This window comes from Pleurodeles waltl, chromosome 5, assembly GCF_031143425.1.
Source record: "Pleurodeles waltl isolate 20211129_DDA chromosome 5, aPleWal1.hap1.20221129, whole genome shotgun sequence".
Taxonomy (NCBI): domain Eukaryota; kingdom Metazoa; phylum Chordata; class Amphibia; order Caudata; family Salamandridae; genus Pleurodeles; species Pleurodeles waltl.
In genome coordinates this window covers 1,007,593,070-1,007,615,339 of record NC_090444.1, presented here as the reverse complement: position 1 = coordinate 1,007,615,339, position 22,270 = coordinate 1,007,593,070, and the positions used below count along the sequence as shown (strand labels likewise).

Below are 22,270 nucleotides of genomic sequence, written 5' to 3'. Positions count from 1 at the left end.
TGAAAAACATGTATATGCTCAGATAGCAGAGGCATAGGATGTTACTTCAGCCGCCTGTTTTTTTTTTTTGGGGGGGGGAGGTTAGTGGCCAATCCGAAAGACTTGGCCAATCACTCTAAATTAGCTATTTTTTACAAGCACTTTCATCAATTGAAACTTGAGCAATAATGAGAGAATATATTTGTTTATAATTGCAGTACAGCCTTTTCCAAGGAGAAGTTCAGTTTGATACTCCAAAGGAACCCGAGCTCATGACATTCAACACACCTTTTGGGAAATTTGGCACATTTACGTGTTTTGATATACTCTTCCATGATCCCGCTGTAGCCCTGGTGGTCGACCTGTCTGTGGATACGGTCCTGTTCCCTACTGCCTGGATGAACGTCCTACCACACCTCACTGCTATTGAATTCCACTCGGCCTGGGCAATGGGAATGGGCGTTAATGTCCTATCAGCGAACACCCACAACACCACGAATCGTATGACAGGCAAGTGCTTTTAGTAATTTGCAGCATTCCCAATGTATATGTAACAAGCCTAGTATTTGATTAATGCATCTATGTTTCAAAGCAAGAAAAAAATATTTGTACTGATGATATGCAGCTGTCGAAGATACATTTTTTATGCTTTCACCCTTGCATGATTTCAAATTGCCAGCGCATAAACGTTACTAACATCACAAATCAATCACAAATTCACAAAAGCAAGGCTCAAAGCACCAGGATAGAAGGTGCTCAGTGTTATAAAACCTTTTACTGGGGCGAACATGATTGGTACAAAGGAAGAAGGCGACAAATAAAGCATGAGTGCAGTGAGGTCAAACATTACGAGTCAGAAAAGTGACTAAGAGTCACCAAAGAGATGAGATTGTTTATTGAAACGTCCCTCTGAAGCTCCTACGTCCATATTCATGTTTTGTTCCGTAAGTTATTGAAAATGCAGATTTCTTACCAGGAAAGTGCCTTTCTACTTGCCACTCTGAGGAACTTACCAGTGAGGTGGCTACTGTGAAGGACTCTTTATGATGCTTTCCTCTCATGTCTCTGAAGGGTTATGTGTTTACCACGATAGATGATCTGGAGGTGAATCATATGTCCTGCAGTCGGAACATCTGTCTTGAAGCAACCTTGGAACTTTAAAGTTTTGGAACATTGTTACCGAAAAGCATCCCGACGAACTTACACATCACCTCTGTAACTGTTAATGCAAAGATAAGTGTGTGTGGTGGGAGAATGCCCCACAGAAGGTGAATGTGGCCAAGGAAGAGAATAGAAGTCGTACATCCACAGAACAGTAGTCATTTCTGAGAGTGTTTCCATCTACATTAAACTGAACCATCTTGAAGATGTTGACAATTTGCTAAATGTCACCTACAGTTTTTTTTTTTTTTTTTTTTACTGAAGAACAAAACAATTTGCGGTGAATTCTATCTGTTAGCACATTCCTCCTTAGCGTTTCAACTTTTGGTTGCTTCTTGATATCTACACCAGATTGCCAGTGTTTACAATTGACACCCATATGGAGACTTCTTCAGGAAAATAGAGGCATGCATTAAAAATTGGCAAGGATATCACCATATGCTATTGGAATTAAAGATCTTGACTCACTTATGTGACATGGCACGAAGACAAGTGCTAGCAAATCACAAATGCATCATTGAAGTAGCCATTGAATCAGACTTTATATTTGATGATCAGTGGTGAATCATGTTAGCGCGCCTGACCTTAATAAGTAAACTTACAAGGGGACGCAAATAGGTTAATGAACCTTTTGACTGGCAATTAAGAAGTTCTTACCATAGCTACAGTACATAAATCAATAATCAATACACAATAATCTACAATCATTAGTCATCAATAAAATCAATAATCAATGGAATCAGTATTTATCACGCACCATGACCTTTCAGTCATGAATAACCACACCTTTAGTAAAAGTTTAGAATGTTTATTTCCCTATATTAACAATGCTAAGGTCATGTAGATTAATCTCAAAATCAAATGAAACACATACAGAAACAACACTGGTTGTCCAAAGTGGCAGAAGAAACACAATCTAATCAAAGCTTGAACTACAACACATTCTAAAGTTACGGTGCAAATCAATAGCAGAGTCAGCTGCATCAAGGAGATAAAATACATGAAGTGAAGCAGAGAAATCCATCAAGCATCAGTCCCTGTTATCATATTTCAATTAGTGAGGATCCTTAACTAAAATCAGATTAGCACAAGGATGTTAGGCTTCATGCAAAACATTGAAGCAGAGAAATCCATCAAGCATCAGTCCCTGTTATCATATTTCAATTAGTGAGGATCCTTAACTAACATCAGATTAGCAAAAGGATTTTGGGCTTCATGCTAAACATTTTAATAACACACATTTTGGAAAACATCTAACTATGGCTCTATCAAAACAGAACAGTTGGTACCTAGAAAGGAAAAGCAAATATGCATAATAATCACATTTCAATGTATACCTATCCTTGGTATGGGTCAGCAAAGCAGATTCAGTCTTCGTCCTCAGGACATCAGTCAGTCAGCAAGGCATCAGGTTCTTAGTCAGGAAAATAGGGGCAAAGTCATTAAGCATTAAAGTTGCTAGTAAAGACGCATAAGAAAGTATTAACCAAAGTAACCTTTTGGTCAGGAAAAATAAAGGCAATGGCTAGAATGTTGGAATAAATGTCTCTCTCATTATGTCTTCTAAAATCTCTGAAGTCTCTTCCCTCTGTGGCATCATTATATCAAAGTCACCTAAACTATTCCCTAATTCCCTATTGGTCCGTTAATTGTATGTTCACACTCTGTCTAATAAAACTATTACACCAAATCTATGAATTCTAATATTTCTCCGTTCTCATATTGTTGATTGGTTCGTCTTGCGATGTCTTCATCATTTGGCTTGTCAGATATCAATATTGTTGCAACTTCCATTCTAGTCAGTATCTTCATTGTTTTTGTCCTGGGACAGCCAGTCTCACACACATTACACATAAAAGGGCATACTTATACTCCGTCTGCACCGAATGTGCGTCACAAATTTTGACGCACATTCATCGCAAACATTGCCCCGTATTTAAACTTTGACGCCCGAGCCCGCAGATGACAAAATTCCGCCGTGTGCATCATTTTTTGAATGCGGCAACCCGCCTTGCGTCAATGATATGCAAGGTAGTCATTCCCGTCCAAACAATGACTTAAACCGATGTGCGTCGTATTTATACTTTCGGGCAAAACTGACGCACAGCCGGGAGGTGGAGCTAGAAAATTACACACAGCCCGATTTGCGTCAAAATTTAACATCTGGGTCAGGGCATGCGTTAAAATGGGGCAAACAAACCTGTATTTAGTCAGAACACACAGAAGCAACAGCAGAGCAGCAAAAGGGAGACATGGAGGTGATTCTTATCCAGACACAGAGCCCAGCAGCTACAACAGCAGCTACAACAACACCAGCAGGGACCCCAAAGGCAGCGCAGAAGGCAGGAGAGGATATTCTGCCCAGAACAACCCTTCATGGCCTCAGGGAACACAACATCATCCACAGGTACAGGTTGAACTGGCAGGCCATTCAGCAGCTGCTGCGAAACATTGAACCGCAGTTGGCACCCACTTTGCTGACACCCGCACCATCCCAACAGAAACCACGCTGCTTGCCGTACTTCACATGCTGGCAAGTGGCTCTTTTCAAAAACTGATGCCCTGGTTGCCGGAATATCACAACCATCATTCTCTGCCTTTTTGCCCAAAGTACTGGATGCCATCATTGGACTTACACCCTGCCACATCTGCTTCCCTAACACACTGCAGAAGCAGCAGGAAACAAAACAGGGGTTCTACCTCTTTAGTGGCTTCCCACACGTCCTTGGTGCAATCGACTGCACACATGTACGCCTTGTGCCACCTGCTGCAACTGAACACCTCTACCGCAACGGGAAGCACACACATTCCATCAATATGCAGGCCATTGTCGATCACCAGGGATTGATCACCAACATCGTGGCTAAATATCCTGGGAGTGTCCATGACTCCTTCATCTTCCGTCACTGCACCATCAATGAACACTTCCAGGATGGACGGTATGGCAATGGACTACTTGTTGGTAAGTACAAAAACCTACTTATATATACACTGCACAGCAACCCTCTAGGACACACAGCACATCCACCACAACAGCAACATGTGAACAGGAACACACTGAGGTCGTGACATCGCTAGCCATGTTTCATAGGTTTGCAGTGAACCTGTCACACATCTGAAATTAGTGTACAGTCTAATGTTAAGACGTCAATGATCACAACGTGTGGAGTGGGTTGCCTAAATGTCACCTTGCAAATTGTAAGTGTCCCAATGACGTTTACATTAATCCATTGCATAAGTCTTAAAGTTATGGGATGTCCAGGGTACATTGATATGAACGTGTTAACAACACTGTCAATTTTAACCTGTGTATGGAACTATCATCTCACCCCCAGTGAAGACACAGGGAAACCTGTATCACAAGTCACAATGCTAGTGAGGGCACACTGTACTGCAAATCCCAAAACATACTGCTGACAAAAGGTCAGCAGACAAACACTCGTTCAGCCAAGGAAACAACACAATGCAGATGGTACATCCTAGAAGCCTAGGATGCGACATTATAACACAAAAGAGTCACAGACAACACAAGACAACTACTGCCATGAAAAGTCATTTCAATAGGGCCAGCTCCATCAACATGATCCCATTAATTTTCTCTTGCATCTGATCAGGGGTATGGCATCTAGCCATGGATAATGACACCTATTGGCAACCCGAGTACTGCAGCAGAGCGTGCCTACAATGACGCACATAGGAGGACACGCACCATAGTCGAGAGGACCTTTGGCATCCTCAAGTCAAGGTTCCGGTGCCTCACCATCACTGGTGGTAGCCTCCTATATTGCCCGGAGATGGTCCGTAAGATCATCCGAACATGTGCAATTTTGCACAACATTTGCATCAAAAGGAACATTCCCCTCCTGGAACCAGAGCCACACATGCTTGAAGAGGAGGAAGAGGAGGATGCTGGCCTGCAACATGAGGGGGAACTACAGAACACGGCCATTGGTATACGCAGGCGGCAACATATAGTCAACAATTTCTTTTAAATATAATCACCATCACCACTTTAGTGAACTAATTTAAATAAACACCTATAATAATCACCATATCATGGTCTGGCTAATCATTTTTGCACACCTTCATCTCTACTTATCAGAATAAGAGTGTTGCCTCATGGAGCATTGCTGATATACTGATTAGGACACTGAAAATCCCAGAGCTATTGTGATGCCTAACATACAATGGACACATACACACACACTGTAAATGACATATATCATGTACATTTCTCCTTTGAAGGCCAATAGCAGAGGACCACACCTATTTCACACATGCATGTTGAAATCAAGGTCCAACACAGCATATGGTACACAACTAAGACACCATCACTCAATAAGGGGAAAACAAGCCTCATACATGAGGCAGTCGATCTGCTTTTGCATCAGTAACAGGAATGTCCTTGACAGCAGTAAGTCCAACTGCATCCAATATTTGCAAGGACTATCTGTGACCAGAGTTCCATAGAAGCAGAAAATAGACAGCACAAGTGCCACTCATATGAGCAGCATTGCGCACATGACATTCCATGTACATGTCAGCCCATTTCCTAACTCCTGACACACCCATGCACCTGATCACAACCCACCTGTCTGAAGAGGTCCCTGGGATACTAAGATGTGTACCCTGATATTCCCTCCTCTACACACACAAACTAACAATAGCAATCCAGTGTGCTACACCCTTTCCTATGGTATGCCATTGTCATAGAACATCTGACTGCTTGGACATCAGGTCAATTAATACACTGGCTTCTAGTTTCTAAGCCCTGTTAGCACCTGTAGATTGCTTCCCGTGTGAAAAAGTCTGTTGGCCATTAGAATGCAAATCTCACCTACAGGACTTGTGAGAAACAGATGCAGCCCACACCTGTGATCACCTCCATGCACACCACCCATTTCAACAAGCACTGCCCCTGCTGATGCCTGGAACAGCATGGGAGTTGCCATTATGTCAAATACACCGTTAAGCATTGATACTAATTAAGCCATGTAACACAGCCCTTGGGTTCATTTGTCACCTTCAAAGACACAGGACATACACAGTTTGACATGTCAACTGTCTAGTTCGTCCTCCAAAAAGTCTGAGTCAGACCACTGATTATGTAACTTGTCAAATTGCTGGATCCTGAATCATCCTGCATTCTGTCAGCCTGACTGGCATCTGTCTGTGTGTCACACTAAAGTATCCCTGTGTCTACATATGTACCACACTTGCGTTAGCAAACATCTCATTCATCAGGGGGTATTGGGCATGGGCTTTTTCAATGCATACCCAAATACATTGTATAGCATCATCTGCCTTTTAACTGTATCATTTGAGTTAAATCCTCTGTGAAAAGCAAAATTCATGGCCCATCCCTTGGCTGGGTCTCATTTATGCATGAATGACAAAGTGTGACAGTGTCCCAGGGCCGTATGTAGGGATTGGGTACGGGGCCTTCAGCAGACCCAGCAACCTCTGATAATGTCCATGAAAAATCCACACATGTCAGGACCCTGACAGTTCACAGAGAAAATCACAGTGCTCACAACATATTGATGGGCCGTATGTGGTTAATAGCTGCGAGAATAATCAGCACAGAGGCTATGATGTTCCCAGATGCAGTGGGGATTGCATAGGCTAACCTGTGTACAAATGTTGTAATGACACCTGCCGGAACATGACACCTGAGACATTATCTCACTCAGCACACCAAGGTTGCCCTGTTGGCTGTCTCATTACACGTCTTTAGTGACAGGATGGGACCATCCCCATGTAGGTTCTCATGTCCTCATCCACTTTACTCACATTGATCAACCAAGGATACTCAGTAGATACAGGAATAGCTGCCACTGACTCATGATGAGTCCTGGACCGAAGTGTGACAAATTACACCCGAAAAAATATACAGGATCATCATTGGACCACACACGAACAAGAAACCTATGTGCAATTGATCACTGGAAATATGTGGAGGCGTGCTGCCTCGTCTGCTGGTCCACCACAGCCACTTGAGAGTTGTGGCTCACTTCTATGACCTCAACTGTGGTGTCATCATACATTTGTGATTCACCTTTTTCTGGGCAAACAACATGGTACCCACTTCCTCAATGCATGTGTATGACTCACTGTGGGATTTACCAACTAGTGCCTAGAAAGCTGTTACCAAAACTCTAGGACATAGGATGTTGAAAATGTGGACCATTGACATGAACAAGCGTCTGCCATCTATCTGGTGCACGTTTTGTCACATGTGGTGTCTACGTTACCCTAAATCTTGGAAGTCCACATTACGGATGTTGTTACATGTATGACTAACACATGTCCTCTCTCATTTCCACAATGACTTGCATCTAAGGATTGGACACATGGACGTCACATTCATACAAGCATATGTGCAATAATGCTTCATGTGATACACACACACTTGGTCAACAAATACATTAGTTGCCAAAGCACACACATTGAGCCAAAGGCATTTAGGTATTGTACATATGTGTGTCACATTGCTATCCTCTCCTTATGCCAAACATGCCCAATTTGTGCAACACATATATGTAGGCCACACATATGGCCATCTAATGCGTCAGCCAACCGTAAAAATACTGTGAAGGAAGTAGCGGATCATGGTCTGCTGCAATATGATGTCACACATGTGAACATACACCATCAACACCATAGTGGGTGCAATCAGCCTATCTCTGATGTGTCCCAAATGTAACATAACATAAAGACAGAAAAAATGCCCCAAACCAGTTCATGCACTGAAATTTTGATGTTCCTAGCATTATGCGTCATTTTTTGTCCACCAATACTGTATTTGCGTCATTTTTTTGATGCACAGTAGTGAACATTAGGCCGCATCCAGATATTTGTACAGGCTATATACTATTATTTGGATGCGGGTAATTTTCACTCCTGTGCGTCCAAAAAATGACCCAAATACAGTATTGGTGGACAAAAAATGACGCATAACGCGAAAAAGGGCGGACATTTCATACAGGAAGTGATATAATAGGATATCCTATTTACAAATCATGTACAGTGGGTGTACTTTCACTTTCACTTTGCAGTCATGATTCTTCTAGACTGTGTGGCTGTGTAGAGAGTGGTGTCCTAAGATTTTGTGCTTTTTTGTCCTGTGTGCTGTCTCTATTGTCAATTTGTGAAATAAATATTGTTGGTGTATACTGTCCTACTGTGTTTTGTATCCATTTGTCCATTTACCGAGTGTTTTTGTTGTTTGTGGGAGTCTGTTGTGGGTGGTGGTACTTTGGGGATAGTTGGGCTCTTTTAGTGGTTAAGTTTACTTTTCTTCTGTATTTGTACCCCTACTTTCCCCCTTTTCCCCTTTCTAATTCTTTAAACTCTATTCCCTTTCACATTTCTACAATGTCTGGTAGGCCACGTCTTGGCAGGATGGGGGGCTTCATATGGCTTGTGTGCCATTTCTTTCCACTGATGATCGAGGCAGGTTGTTACAGGGGTATCACACAGAGGCACGCAGAATCCGGTGGGGAAAGGTGCTGCATCACCTGCAGCATGTGTATGCCAGCCAGAGGAGTGACCACCAGCTGAAGCACCGGTGGGCTGACCTCATCACCAGGGAGCAGGATCTCTTCGACCACCTGGGAATTGTGATTGGTGGCCCTGTTGGTGAGTACTAATCATGTAATGTGCACGATTAAATGCTCTGTAGTGACATCAGATGATTTGTACTATGTCTGCCAGCTAACTTGCTGACTGTGTGTAATGCTGGGGAAACATACAGGGATAATTGATGCACTATGGTATTGATCACAATTGCTAGCTGTCAGGTAGCACGTGCTCAGCAAACTTTTTTTTTTTATAAAGATTTTTATTCATTTTGTTTAAATGAAACAGCGTCGTGAACTCATGTGGCTGAGGTGCCCCCTCTTCCCTTCCCCCTGAGGTGCCTGTAGTTTTCATATCTGATGCCCCTGCAGTGTTCTCTCCGTTGGAGTCGGGTATCCTGTGTGGGCTTTGCCCATGTGTTTTGGCCCACTGGCCTACGAACAATGGCTGATACACAATTCGAACAGGACATTTTATATATGTATAAAGTTATAGATGTATGATATATTTTTTTACTCAGCCGTACAATATATTTCAAATTTCATAATCATTATATTGGTATTTGCATTCTTCCGGGGTGTTTGGGGGTGTAACTCTGAGTTATTGCTATGCATTGATGTGTGTGTTGCAGTGGGTGAGGGTGAGGGTGGGTGTGTCGCGTATGTGTGTGCCCGTAATCTTTTCTCCTTCCCCCTCCCCCCTCCCCCCTCCCCTGTGTCATAGGTGCAGTACTCACCGTTGTCTTCTGCGCCGGCGTTCGTGCTCCTGGTAGAGGAGCAGGAATACAATAGCTGGCAGTATGTGTAGTTCGGGTTCCATGCTGTCCAGATTCCTCGTGGGGTGTGTAGAGGTGAGCGTTTTCCGTTCGAAATGTCTGTTTCCACCGTGTTTTTACCGGTGGGGCTACCGCCCCGGAAAAGGTGGCGGATTGGTGGGTTGTGATAGGGTGGGCGGTACATTGACTCTCGCCTGTCTGTTGGTGGTGACCGCCGCGCTGTTTGTTTGTCCCGCCGTGGCGGTCGGTGTGTTAAAGTGGCGGTCTCTGTTGGCGGTTTCCGCCAGGGTCAGAATTCCATATTTTTTACCGCCAGCCTGTTGGCGGGTTAGCCGCCGCTTTAACACCGACCGCCAGGGTTGGAATGACCCCCTTAGTCAGCCTGTCAGACCCACATTCTCCAAGATTGGTACAGCAAATTGCTTTCCAATAGACTTCTGCTTCCCTATTTACCAGGGTACTTATTAAACTGTAGGTAGAACCTCCTAGCAGCATGTACTTCCACATGTAGTGCTACAAGTATGTGAAACTTGAGTGCAATGGCCTAGGTGTGCATGCTAATCATGATCATGGGTGTTCTTGCAACTCTGTGTCTGATGTAAGTCAGGCCTTACTGGAAGTATATGTTGTGTCCTTCTGATTGGTCTAGGGTTTGCTGACTCCTAATTGTTGATAGACCTTACCTGTGGTGTGTGTGTAGAGCCAAACACATGAGGAGTTTTCTACACACTCCTCGGTGTACATGTTGTTGGAAATTGATCGTTGTTTATCCACCCCCCACCCTCAAACACAGGTATGGGTTTGTGAATGGGATACCTAGTACTGATGTTATCAGTATGTTACACATACATGTGAATAAGTGAGTGTTTGATTGGAACCTAGTATACACACTCAGGTTTGGCACTTGGTACTATACTGGCAAGTCCAGTTACAACTTGCAGACCATGTGGCTTTAGTTTTGCATTCCGTACACTGACATTTGTAGCCCAGGTCTTGGCGGAGGATATGCAGCATGATTGTTAGCTGATAACTGGCAGAACTCAGATGGCAAGTCAAAGCCATGTGTTACCCATCTTGTAGGTTATGGATGTGCTATGTGTGATGTGACCTTTGAGGGCTGGCCTGCCATGTACTTCCTCAGCGACATTCAATGATCTGTATTGTGATATGAGCTGTTCAAGTACAGTAGATGTATTGTCTGATTAACTTCTTGTGTCATTTCACACAATGCAGTTACTAATGTAGAATATTTGCATTTGTCTTCACAGCTACAAACATGACTCCAGACCAGGTCCGTGAATTCCAGCGGTGGGCCATGAGATACCAGCACATCCTGCTGGTGAAGTCAGGGTTCAAGAGGATGTCAATATCGCCATGAACGGGCCTCTGGGTCATGGAGGCCCTTCCCACAGGGTGGCCCTACTTTGCCCACCACAGCCACCACCAGCACAAACACCACTTCAAGCCAGTTGGCCACACCACCAGCTGGGACTGTTGTGCCTTCATCTGCTGGACTTCCAGGCCCCAGCATTGCTACAGGTGCAGGACAACCCACTGGCCTTGGCTCCACACACACACAGACCTCCCCCACCGGTACCCAGACTGCCCCAGCTCCATCTGTTGACCCTGCAGCCTTCCACAACATGGAACGGAAGATGGACCGTGTGCTGCGCAAGTTAAGCCACCTGACCCTGGATGTGCGCCACATTAACCGGCGTGTGAAGTCAATCAAGAGGACCCTCCACAGGTCCAACCTCTAGACTGTTTTTTATATGGACATGATTCCCTCCCCTCCCTCCTCTTTCCTTGTTCTTATAGTTAGTGGGCTTAGGGGGCTTAGTGTTAGGTTAGTATAGGCTGTTAGTTTAGTTAGTTTCAGTGGGTGGGGGGTTCTGATGGTTTCTATGTTTTCTTTTACATGTGTGTGGGTGGGTGGTGGGCTATGTTGGGGTTCTTGTGTGTTTAATAAAAAACAAAGAAAAAAAAAAAAGAATTTATATTTGTTTAGGATAGTATGGTATGTGTTGTCCTCCATGTGTCCCGTCTCATAAGGGGGGTGGTGGGTGGATGTTTAGAACGTTTCGCTACATGTGATAAGTAAGTGTAGCTTAGGTTAGTTAGGGACAGTTGTGGGTAATGAGTAGTCAGGGTAGATTAGGGTAGGTAAGATTTTTCCCTCAGTTTCCTCTTCTGTGATTAGCATTTAATAAATATTTGGTTAACCCTTAACAGTATGTGTTAAATGGTACTTGATCCTGGGTTTGGAATCAGTGTACATGAATTTTGTACTATTACATTTGTGTCCTATGCTACAAACAAATCCCAACTGAGCTGTACGATTGGCAGCTACCCCAGAGCTACCTTGCAAAGTTTCCACCCTTCGTTGCAACCACCAATCACCGTTAATATGGATGACAATGTGTTTCTGTTGATAAGTGTGTTTTCTACGTCACAAACAGTGCTTCCAGACTTGGTATTGGGGGAACAGTTTTAGGTCTAACTGCAGTGTGATGATCAAGGACACCCTTATAAGATGAGTTCTCGTAGGCACTCTTGTATTCTTTTCTTCATGACTCTCATACGTCATTTGTGACACAGTTCAGCATGATCACCTATTTGGATGTAAACTCAGACAGCTTTATTCATGCAGTTTTTGTAGTGTTTGCTTAGATTTGTGTGCACTGTTATATGTGTTAGTATTGCATGGTGACAACATTTTGCGACCACTATTTGATGACTTAGATATCCCCTGAGGAAGCATTCTTCTGTCCAACACAGCATGATGGTGTATGGTTTCTCACTTCATCAGGTATGTCCCTCATGATGGGCAGAGTATGATGCAATCGTGGGCACTGTGCAGATTTATCTGACTACATAATATCAGGACAGTTGTATTGACAAGCTACGTAATTTGACAGTAGGCACATTTCAGTTATCTACTGCACAGTTGATATGTCACATTACCCAGAGACAGATTTGTTGTGTAAGTGCTATTTATTGAAAAGTGATGTAGTGCTATCTGTACATTGTCCATGATTGTGAGTCCATTATAGTGACATCTTACATTGTGATCCTACACAAGGGGTTACGGAAATGCTTTTGACATGCTAGGGTTGATGTTTCAGACAGTGCAGAGGGACAGGATTTGCCAATGAGTAGGAGAGAGACAATCACTGGGCAGGCTGACAAGATATACAGTGGTAAGCAGAACAGTCATTAACTAGAGTTGTTGCAAGACTGGCATGTTACAAAGCGCAGGACCTTGGTAATAGTTGGCCATGTGGCAGCGACTAGTGCTTCTGGGTACTTTTCTTTGTGAATGTGATCTGTTCCATGTATTCTTCTGATGTGTGTGTTGCCTCCTCTGTCCTTGTTGGTGGTTGTGAAGGGGCAACACACAACTCAGTGTTAGAAGACGTGGAGTCAGACATCCTGGTTGCTGCTCCCTGTGAAGGTCTTAAGGGCAGTACTGCAGCAAGAAGGATCTGCTGGTTTTTGAGAACAGCAGCCACATCATGACGGTAGGCAGCCAGGTCGGCCCTGAGGGGTTCAATTATGCATTCGTGCACACGTTGACAGGATTGCTCTTGTAGGTGTTTGGTCAACTGTATTACAGCTGTGCTGATTTCCTTCTGATCTGATCTGCAGATGACATCATGCACGAACGCACCCCCTCAAGGCTGGCTGCCATAGTTTGCATCCCCACCCGCACCTCCTTGGCCAGCTCCCGCTGTACTCCAACTACAGTTCTCTCATAGCTGGTGGCAGTGTCGTCTGAGTCCTCAGCTGTATTGGAGCTGGCAGGTCTTACAATTGGGGTGGTGGGTGAATCCTCTGCGATGGCTGCTTGTTCTGTGCTCCTCCTTGTGACTGAAGGTGGGGTCTGGAGGGTTTCAAGGACCTTTTGGATAGTCTCCTGGGGAATGTTTATCGGCTCGTCATCCATGTCATCATGGTAATCTGGGACAGGCATATCCGCAGGAGATCCATCTTCCTCTGCAATGAAACAGGGTACAATTAGTGTGTCTGTGTTGTGGCATGAGTGCTGTGACATGCCTGCCTTGTGATGAATTCACATTGTGATCTTGTTTCGTGTTCATTGCTCCAGTCCTTCAGATGGGCATTCTCCCAGGCCTATGGCCCACCTGCATGTCACATGTATGTTATTGAGTTATTAGACTTGTTGGCATCATCTCTTCTAGGTGTTGGTTTTGGCCAAATAGAGAATTGCCACCTTCTTGTCCTACTCAAGCCTCCATCTACATCCATTCTCATGGTGAGACCTTTCACTGGCTGTGGGTGCTCTGATGGCACTGGCAGCACACTTAACAATCTGGACCTGCCCCAATCTCTGATCTTTCACATCCACTTAAATGTATTTGAGATGTGGCATATCCTATGCATAGCAATGTTATGACACAATATGGATATTGGCATTGGTAATGTGTACTGCTGATGTTGGGGAATGTGTGGTACATTGGATTGCCCTGATTGTCGTAGCAGTGTCCTATTTCCTCCTCTGACTGTGCAGGTGTATTTCAGTGACCAGTTACCTGTGGCCCCCCTCAATGCTGTTGTCTGAGCAGTATGACATTTGGGATGTTACATTGTGACCCAGGCACAGGATGAACCCTGACATATGCAGCATGGGTATGTCCTTAGTGCTGTGTAGCTCCTATTGTTGTTTACATTGGCTGATGTTTGCAACAACTATGGGCATTGACATTTGACAGTACTGGGGCCTTTGTCTTGTTTTAGGGGATTGTTGAAGTTGTCATCCTCAACCCCCTAATTTAGGTGTGTATGATCCATGGGGAGGTTACTGCCATTGGCTACTTGAGCTGCACACAGAGCGGAAGTGGTAGTGGCAACTGTTGTCGCAGTTACATTCCAGTTGTCGGTATGGCTAGAGGTTGTTAAGAGGGCCCTAGTTAATGTAGGGGGTATGGTGACTGACGTGTGCCCGGATGTCAGTTTGACGTTGTGACCTTCCCTCCTGGCGTGGATTTCCCTTTGCTCCATCGACATGACAGCATGCCCCCATGGGACTGTTGTTGGTGTAGTGTAATGGTGTGCCCCAGCTTCTGTTTGTTCAGGCCATGCCATCCCCCTTTACCCATGCCACTCCATGTATATGAAGACTAACATGCATTTTGTGGTCGGTATCTCCCCCCGCTTATGGTTGACATTAGTTCATTTCAATTCCCCATGCGACTTACCCTGCATGTGCGTTGTCTCCTGGTAGTCTGCGCTGTCCTGTCCTTGAATCCCTGTGACGATCTCCTCAGGGATGACGGCTGCGACCATCTCCTCCATGTGATCCAGGGCCTCCTGGTGTGCTGGACTCCCACCTCCAGTCTGCAGTGCTGCCTTCCTGTTCCTGGCCATCTTTTCCTTTGTCCTGCGCTTGCAGTCATGCCAGCATTTCTTGCACTCGATGACTGTTCTGCGTGCTTCAGCCACACTGTTAATCTTGTCAACAATTTGTTGCCATATAGCCTCTCTCCAACTGATTGGCAACTTTGAGGTGACAAACAGTTGGTGCTGGTGATCTGTCACCTCTTTAACCAGAATTTCCTGCTCCTCTGCACTGAAGCGACACTTTCTTTTCTTCTTATAAGTGTCCTGGTTCTTGTGTGGGTCCTCCTGGCTGGTTCCTGGTCTGTTGTCATCTTCCTGGGGTCTGTAGTGGCATCTGGTATCCATTTTGGCTCTCCTCTGGTGAAATGGCAGTGTTCGTGTTTTTTTTTTACGCTATTGCATCAACAAACTGCGCATATCCGGTTTGCGGGGTCGTAAATCGACCCACAATCATTTCCGCCACGTTAACGTAGTTTTGCTTTACAACTTGACGCTGCGGTGTGCGTCAAAAATAATGACTCCCACCTGTGGTTTGCGCCGCCGTGCGTCAAAGTATAAATTTGACGCCCGCACAGCGCACCAAAATGGCCTTAGCCGGTGGTAATATTTTTGACGCAAAACTGCACCGGCGCAGTTTTGCGTCAAAAAGTATAAATATGGCCCAAAATGTTTCATCAGCAAGAACATCATCTCCTAGCAGTCGTTTCTTGCTAAAAGCTTCCGTTAAGCACATTTAAACAATACAATAGACATTTCAGAGTTTAATTCCCTTGGTCAGCATTTTTACTAAATGCTAAGAAATACAGCTTCTACATGAGGCCTGGCAAAATAGGCCAAGACACTCGCTAAGTTAAGGCCTGCAATCAATAAAAGTAAAGTACACCTCATAACTCTCAATATGACATATTACTGCATTAGTTTAACACATATTTAATATTTCATAAGTATTAATCATTGTTTAGTACACTTCGTTAACATTGGTGGCATTCTTTGTGATCACATTTTCAAATGCGTGAATTATTTTTTCTACGTTATTTCATTTTCTACATAAACTCATTATTCAAAATACATAAACACTCATTAATAATTCTTATTAAAACACCTGCGCTATCAATCACAACACACAAAGATGGTATGTATCTGCAACCTTGGTACTAAGTGAACACGTCAGAGGCCTTAGTGAATAAAGGACGCACTGCCCTTGTCTGAAACGTGGTACATTTTTAACCTGGTCAGTGCACCCTCTTCCATTTAATTTACTGCCTCCAAGGCAGCTGTGAAAGAGTTCCTGTCCTTGGAGGAAGCATATTAGTGAAAGAAGGACCAGCTGTTGGAAGCAGTCCGTCTTTTACTTTACTATAGACAATGCTGCCTCTGTCTCAAAAGGGAACAGAGATTCCCCTACAGGTGGGTAAAGAGAGGGTCTGCACCCATCTCCAGGGGATATTTGGTGGGTCCTTGGGGACGCACTGACTGTGTTCTGCCTCAAATGTGGTGCTCAATCTCTGCACCCCCTGACAGCCCACTCTGCTCCTGCACCTGCATCTGTATAAGAGCATAGCAACTAAAGCAAAGTGTTCCCTCATTTGCATGGGCCGTGCCTCCATTCAGATGAGGTAACACTGTTTTGGGATTGCAACGAGGCTAAATGTACACTGCCGTGATCTATATTACAGAAGGGGTTGCTCAAGCATCTGTAGCCTATTGTGTAATCCCAAAGTGCCTGGGGTGCAGAAATTGGGCATACATGCCCGTTGTCCTCCAGAGCACTTTTCATAATACAGACCCTGATGGTTTGTATTTAAAAGTATTAATATACCTCATAAAAATATGTAACTTGCCCCAGTGACCCACTAATACTAATTGATTGCCAGATTGGGTCTTTCTTTGGTTATTTGCATATTTATTTCTACTGTTTTAGATTATGCCCACATGGCCATTGCTATACCAGTGGACCAGGGTATCCACTTGTTGAATTTACCCTCTCTGATTTGAAAATGTTGTAATGCTTCATCAAATGTCAGTGGATAGCAAGTACTTACCAAACAGCAGATTTGATTTTTTGGAGCAGCTATAACTGCTTTTTGACACACTGGTGGTCATTCTGACCCTGGCGGTCTTTGACCGCCAGGGCGGAGGACCGCGGGAGCACCGCCGACAGGCCGGCGGTGCTCCAATGGGGATTCCGACCGCGGCGGTAAAGCCGCGGTCGGACCGGCACCACTGGCGGGGTCCCGCCAGTGTACCGCGGCCCCATTGAATCCTCCGCGGCGGCGCAGCTTGCTGCACCGCCGCGGGGATTCCGACCCCCCCTACCGCCATCCAGATCCCGGCGGTCGGACCGCCGAGATCCGGATGGCGGTAGGGGGGGTCGCGGGGCCCCTGGGGGCCCCTGCAGTGCCCATGCCACTGGCATGGGCATTGCAGGGGCCCCCGTAAGAGGGCCCCTACATGTATTTCACTGTCTGCTGCGCAGACAGTGAAATACGCGACGGGTGCAACTGCACCCGTCGCACAGCTTCCACTCCGCCGGCTCGATTCCGAGCCGGCTTCATCGTGGAAGCCTCTTTCCCGCTGGGCTGGCTGGCGGTCTGAAGGCGACCGCCCGCCAGCCCAGCGGGAAAGTCAGAATTACCGCCGCGGTCTTTCGACCGCGGAACGGTAACCTGACGGCGGGACTTTGGCGGGCGGCCTCCGCCGCCCGCCAAGGTCAGAATGAGGGCCACTGTGTTTTGTTTTATTTATCTGAAAATCCAGCCTAAACACCTCAATGATTGTTGCATGTTAGTTCGTTTTCTTGGAGGTTTAGCAATCACACTATTGAATGAATGAGGACGGAATCTAATTTACCTTCTCACCAATCAGGTGAGACATTGTGTACAGCAGGGGACAAACGCGAGGAATCTTGCGCGGGCAAAAGTATCTTTAATAGAGCTATTTGTCTGCTACGAATCATAGTTAAACAAACACTCATGTTTTACACAATCACCAAAAGCAATTTAATGGTCACCTTGATCTATAGAAAGAACTCCCTCACTCACCGTTGCCTCTCCCTGCACACGCGTGAGTGTGATGTCCACCATCAACAGAGGTGATGTGGATTCAATAATTAAATCAACAGAAAATATTGCACTATATCCGAAACATAGAATGTGAACTTGTAAGTGTATCTTCACTATTTGAATCGAAGTAAAGACCTCTCCTACTGACTCAAACAGATATAGGGTGGGGTCGAAGACCATCACCTTGACATTTTTGCAGTCTGTACAATCCTGAAATTATGTTGCTGAAATAAAAGAACATTGATTTGCACCCTAAGCTCCCCTGAATATTTATGTGCTTACCAATGACTTTTCTGGCATGGAAGGTTTGAAATGGATGCATCAATTCTTCTACTCACTGTTAGATTATATGTTATACACCTAAAGTTGCATGTGCCAATGTTTCACTCCATCTTTTTAGTGAGAGCACAGAGGAGCTGTGCTGTACAGTTCAAGTAGTCTATGCTGGGTTTGAGTTTTATGTTGGGTGTTTGTTGGTTGTATTGGGGAAATATTGTCTGAAGTGGCCGCTGCTAGAACTTGGCGGGAATAACTGTTCCATTCTAGAAATGCATTTATATTCTAAATGTGAAAATAGCATGACAACACAGTTGTACCAAGGGAATAAGAAATTGAGGCCCATATTTATACTTTTTAGCGCTGCATGTGCGTAATTTTTTTGTGCGCAAAATCGGCGCAAGCTTGTAAAATACAATTGTATTTTGTAAGTTTGCACCGTTTTTTGCGTCAAAAAGCGGTGCAAATGCGGCACTAAAAAAGTATAAATATGGGACTGAGTTCTTTTCCCCTCACTATTATAAGACAGTGTCTGCAGAACGCGGTTCCCAGTATACAACCCAGTGATGGACTCGCATGAAAGTAACTTCATAGTGCACTGAGTGAGCAAATGTAGCAAAGTAGCCTGACTTCACATAAAATGCTTTTACGTGGCCCTCTGCTCATGAAAATCTAGAAAAACTAGTATCGTGGTGCATTTTAGAGCATACAGTAGATAGTGCAGCCAGGGCATAATGAAAATTGTACAGTATTTTGAGGTCACTAAAGTCAGGCAAATAATGAATGTACCTGTAAAGAAAACATTTGAGGTTGCAATTGGGCATTTGATGATTATGCCTAATAGGATGATTTTGTAATTTTGTTACCATACTTGGGAATGTGATAAATGTATCTCTGGCATTTAATTTCTGTACTCCTGGAATATCGTAGCTGCACCTCGGCATATGGTGACTGAAATGTGGCTAACATAGGCACTTGTCTTTATTTTATTAACATTTTGATATTTTATTAAACTTCCTTATAATATTATTTGTAGCATCAGCAAGGCTAGTTCCTTTCATGTCACATGAGCCAGTCATTCTGTGCTGTCACTTCCCAGCGTGATGTTAAAAGAGGCATAACAGCACGTTTGTCACCCATGGTTATTTTAGGTGTGTGGTTGTCCTGGGTATTTATGCCTTTAGGAGTTGCTGTTAGCATAACCCATTTACAATAAGAGCCTGTATGATACACTTGGTGGGACTGGTGTTGCTGGCAGTGAGGTTTATATGTAAGGGACATGCCTTTTCAGTCTTGCCTACTGACACCTTTTGCTGTTTGTTTTGGACAGACTTCTGTGAACAATACAACACATAGAGTAGAGTTTGGGTCAGCCCCTTACTCGTGAATGGAAAGTTTTCTTATCTAACATCTCTGTTCCTGATTTGATGGTTTTTCTCCCTATTCCTGTGTTGCCCTACCCAGGAGCATTTCGGTCTCACAGTGTTTCAAATGCATGGCACACATGCTTCTACTTCCGGCATCAAACCTTCCATTGTAGTTGATCTGAGGGACTATTTTCTTTCTCTGTGATCCTCCTCCTACACCTATCCCTCTGCCTTTATTAATAACAACTTCCCCCTCCAGCAACTGCTTGCTCCCTCTGACCCTTCCCATGTTTTGAGAGCCACTTGCTGCTCAGCCATGTAACAAAATGTACACTGTTCAACCAAACCGTGTGCTAGTTCACTGTATGTCAATGTTGATGGCTCTTGACTATATGGCTGACAATACAGTGCAAAAACGACAGTCAACAGCGATTTTCTTATCTTCAGTTGTGCCAGTACAACATTACATTATTGTATTAAAGTAGAGGAAGTGTACTATCAGAGTGTGCAGAAGCTGTGGCTATGTTGGAATGGAGGTGTTGCTCTTTGAAAGCGTAGCTCCCTCCTCAGCTGACCAAAAGTAGGAAGTGACTTTATTTTGAAGCAAAGGTTTGATGTAATTTTAGAAACATTAGTCAAACGTGTCAATTCCAGCTGTTTACAATTTAAGATCATTAGGATATCTAATAAGTAAAAACGTATAACTCATTCAAACTTATTGTGGTGTTCTACTGTTTCCTTTCTAGTTGTCTTATGAATATTGCTTTCATTGAGTCACTTCACTACCAAGGCAGTCACTGTCTTGTACAGGACTGATGCAACTGTCAGTTTGTGCAGATGCTCCAGTCTTGTTCCAGAAGACAATCTGAACCTTGCCTACCTGCTGTGATGGAGGGGAGAACTATAAGCAGCAGCAACACCTATGCCCAATAGATGGTTGTACCAGCTCTCCCTGATGTTACTCTCAGTGAGAGAGTGGAACACAAGTCTGCTTCGCCCTTTTTTTTGGAGGTGTCCTGTAGGAAAATGGCTCCCTGTTGCAGTTACCACCCACTTTTTGCCTGATATTGATGCTGATTTGACTAAGAAGTGTGCTGGGACCCTGCTAACCAGGCCCCAGCACCAGTGTTCTTTCACTAAAAATGTACCATTGTTTCCACACTTGGCACACCCCTGGCACACAGATAGGTCCCTTGTAAAAGGTACCAGTGGTGCCAAGGACCCTGTGACCAGGGAAGGACCTGTGGCATAGGTAAGTCACCCCTCTGGCAGGCCTTAAAGCCCTAAGGCAGGGTGCACTATACCACATGTGAAGGCATAGCTGCATGAGCAATATGCCCCTACAGTGTCTAAACCAATTCTTAGACATTGTAAGTACAGTGTGGCCATATTAAGTATATGGTCTGGGAGTTTGCCAAAATGATCTCCACAGTTCCATAATGGCTACACTGAACACTGGGAAGTTTGGTATCAAACTTCTCAGAATAATAAACCCACACTGATGCCAGTGCTGGATTTATTAATAAATGCACAGAGGGCATCTTAGAGGTGCCCCCTGTATTTTACCAAATCCTTCAGTGCAGGACTGACTGATCTGTGCTAGCCTGCCACTGAGACGAGTTTCTGACCCCATGGGGTGAGAGCCTTTGTGCTCTCTGAGGCCAGAAACAAAGCCTGCACTGGGTGGAGATGCTTCACACCTCCCCCCTGCAGGAACTGTAACACCTAGCAGTGACCCTCAAATGCTCAGGCATCATGTTACAATGCCCCAGGGCACTCCAGCTAGTGAAGATGCCTGCCCCCCAGGACACAGCCCCCACTTTTGGCGGCAACTCAGGAGGAGAAAATGAGAAAAACTAGGAGGAGTCACCCACCAGTCAGGACAGCCCCTAAGGTGTCCTGAGCTGAGGTGACCCCTACCTTAAGAAATCATCTATCTTGGTTTTGGAGGATTCCCCCAATAGGAATAGGGATGTGCCCCCCTCCCATCAGGGAGAAGGCACAAAGGGGGTATAGCCACCTTTCAGGGCAGTAGCCATTGTCTACTGCCCCCCAGACCTAAACACACCCCTAAATTCAGTATTTAGGGGCGAACCTGAACCCAGGAAATCAGATTCCTGCAACCTGAAAAAAGAAGAAGGACTGCTGACCTGAAAGTCCCGCAGAGACGATGGAGACAACAACTGACTTGCCCCCAGCCCTACTGGCCTGTCTCCAGACTCAAAGAACCTGCACAGCCACACCTCCAGTGGGACCAGCGACCTCTGAGGACTCAGAGGACCGACCTGCACCTAAAGGACAAAGAACCTCCAGAGGGCAGTGGCTCTGTCCAGAAACAGCAACAAAATTGCAACAAAGAAGCAACTTTAACCCCTTCGCTGCCAGGCCTTTTCCCCCTCCTGTGCCGAGCCTTTTTTTGGCTATTTGGAGCAGTTCGCGCTTAGGCCCTCATAACTTTTTGTTCACATAAGCTACCCACGCCAAATTTGCGTCCTTTTTTTCCAACATCCTAGGGATTCTAGAGGTACCCAGACTTTGTGGGTTCCCCAGAAGGAGGCCAAGAAATTAGCCAAAAAAGAGTGAAAATTTCGTTTTTTTCAAAAAAATTGGGAAAATGGGCTGCAGAAGAAGGCTTGTGGTTTTTTCCCTGAAAAGGGCATCAACCAAGGGTTTGCGGTGATAAAATCACCAGTTTTCAGGAACAGGCA

At 44.8% G+C, this 22,270-nt stretch overlaps 1 protein-coding gene across 1 annotated transcript in view; it reads left to right on the top strand.

The window, feature by feature from the left end:
* The window catches only part of LOC138296245 (pantetheinase-like), a 289,635-nt gene that overhangs the window by 91,824 nt on the left and 175,541 nt on the right, over positions 1 to 22,270 (top strand). The window contains exon 4 of the mRNA XM_069235173.1: positions 198 to 489. Coding sequence (XP_069091274.1) covers positions 198 to 489 — 292 coding nt within the window. The remainder of the gene's footprint in view (positions 1 to 197; positions 490 to 22,270) is intronic.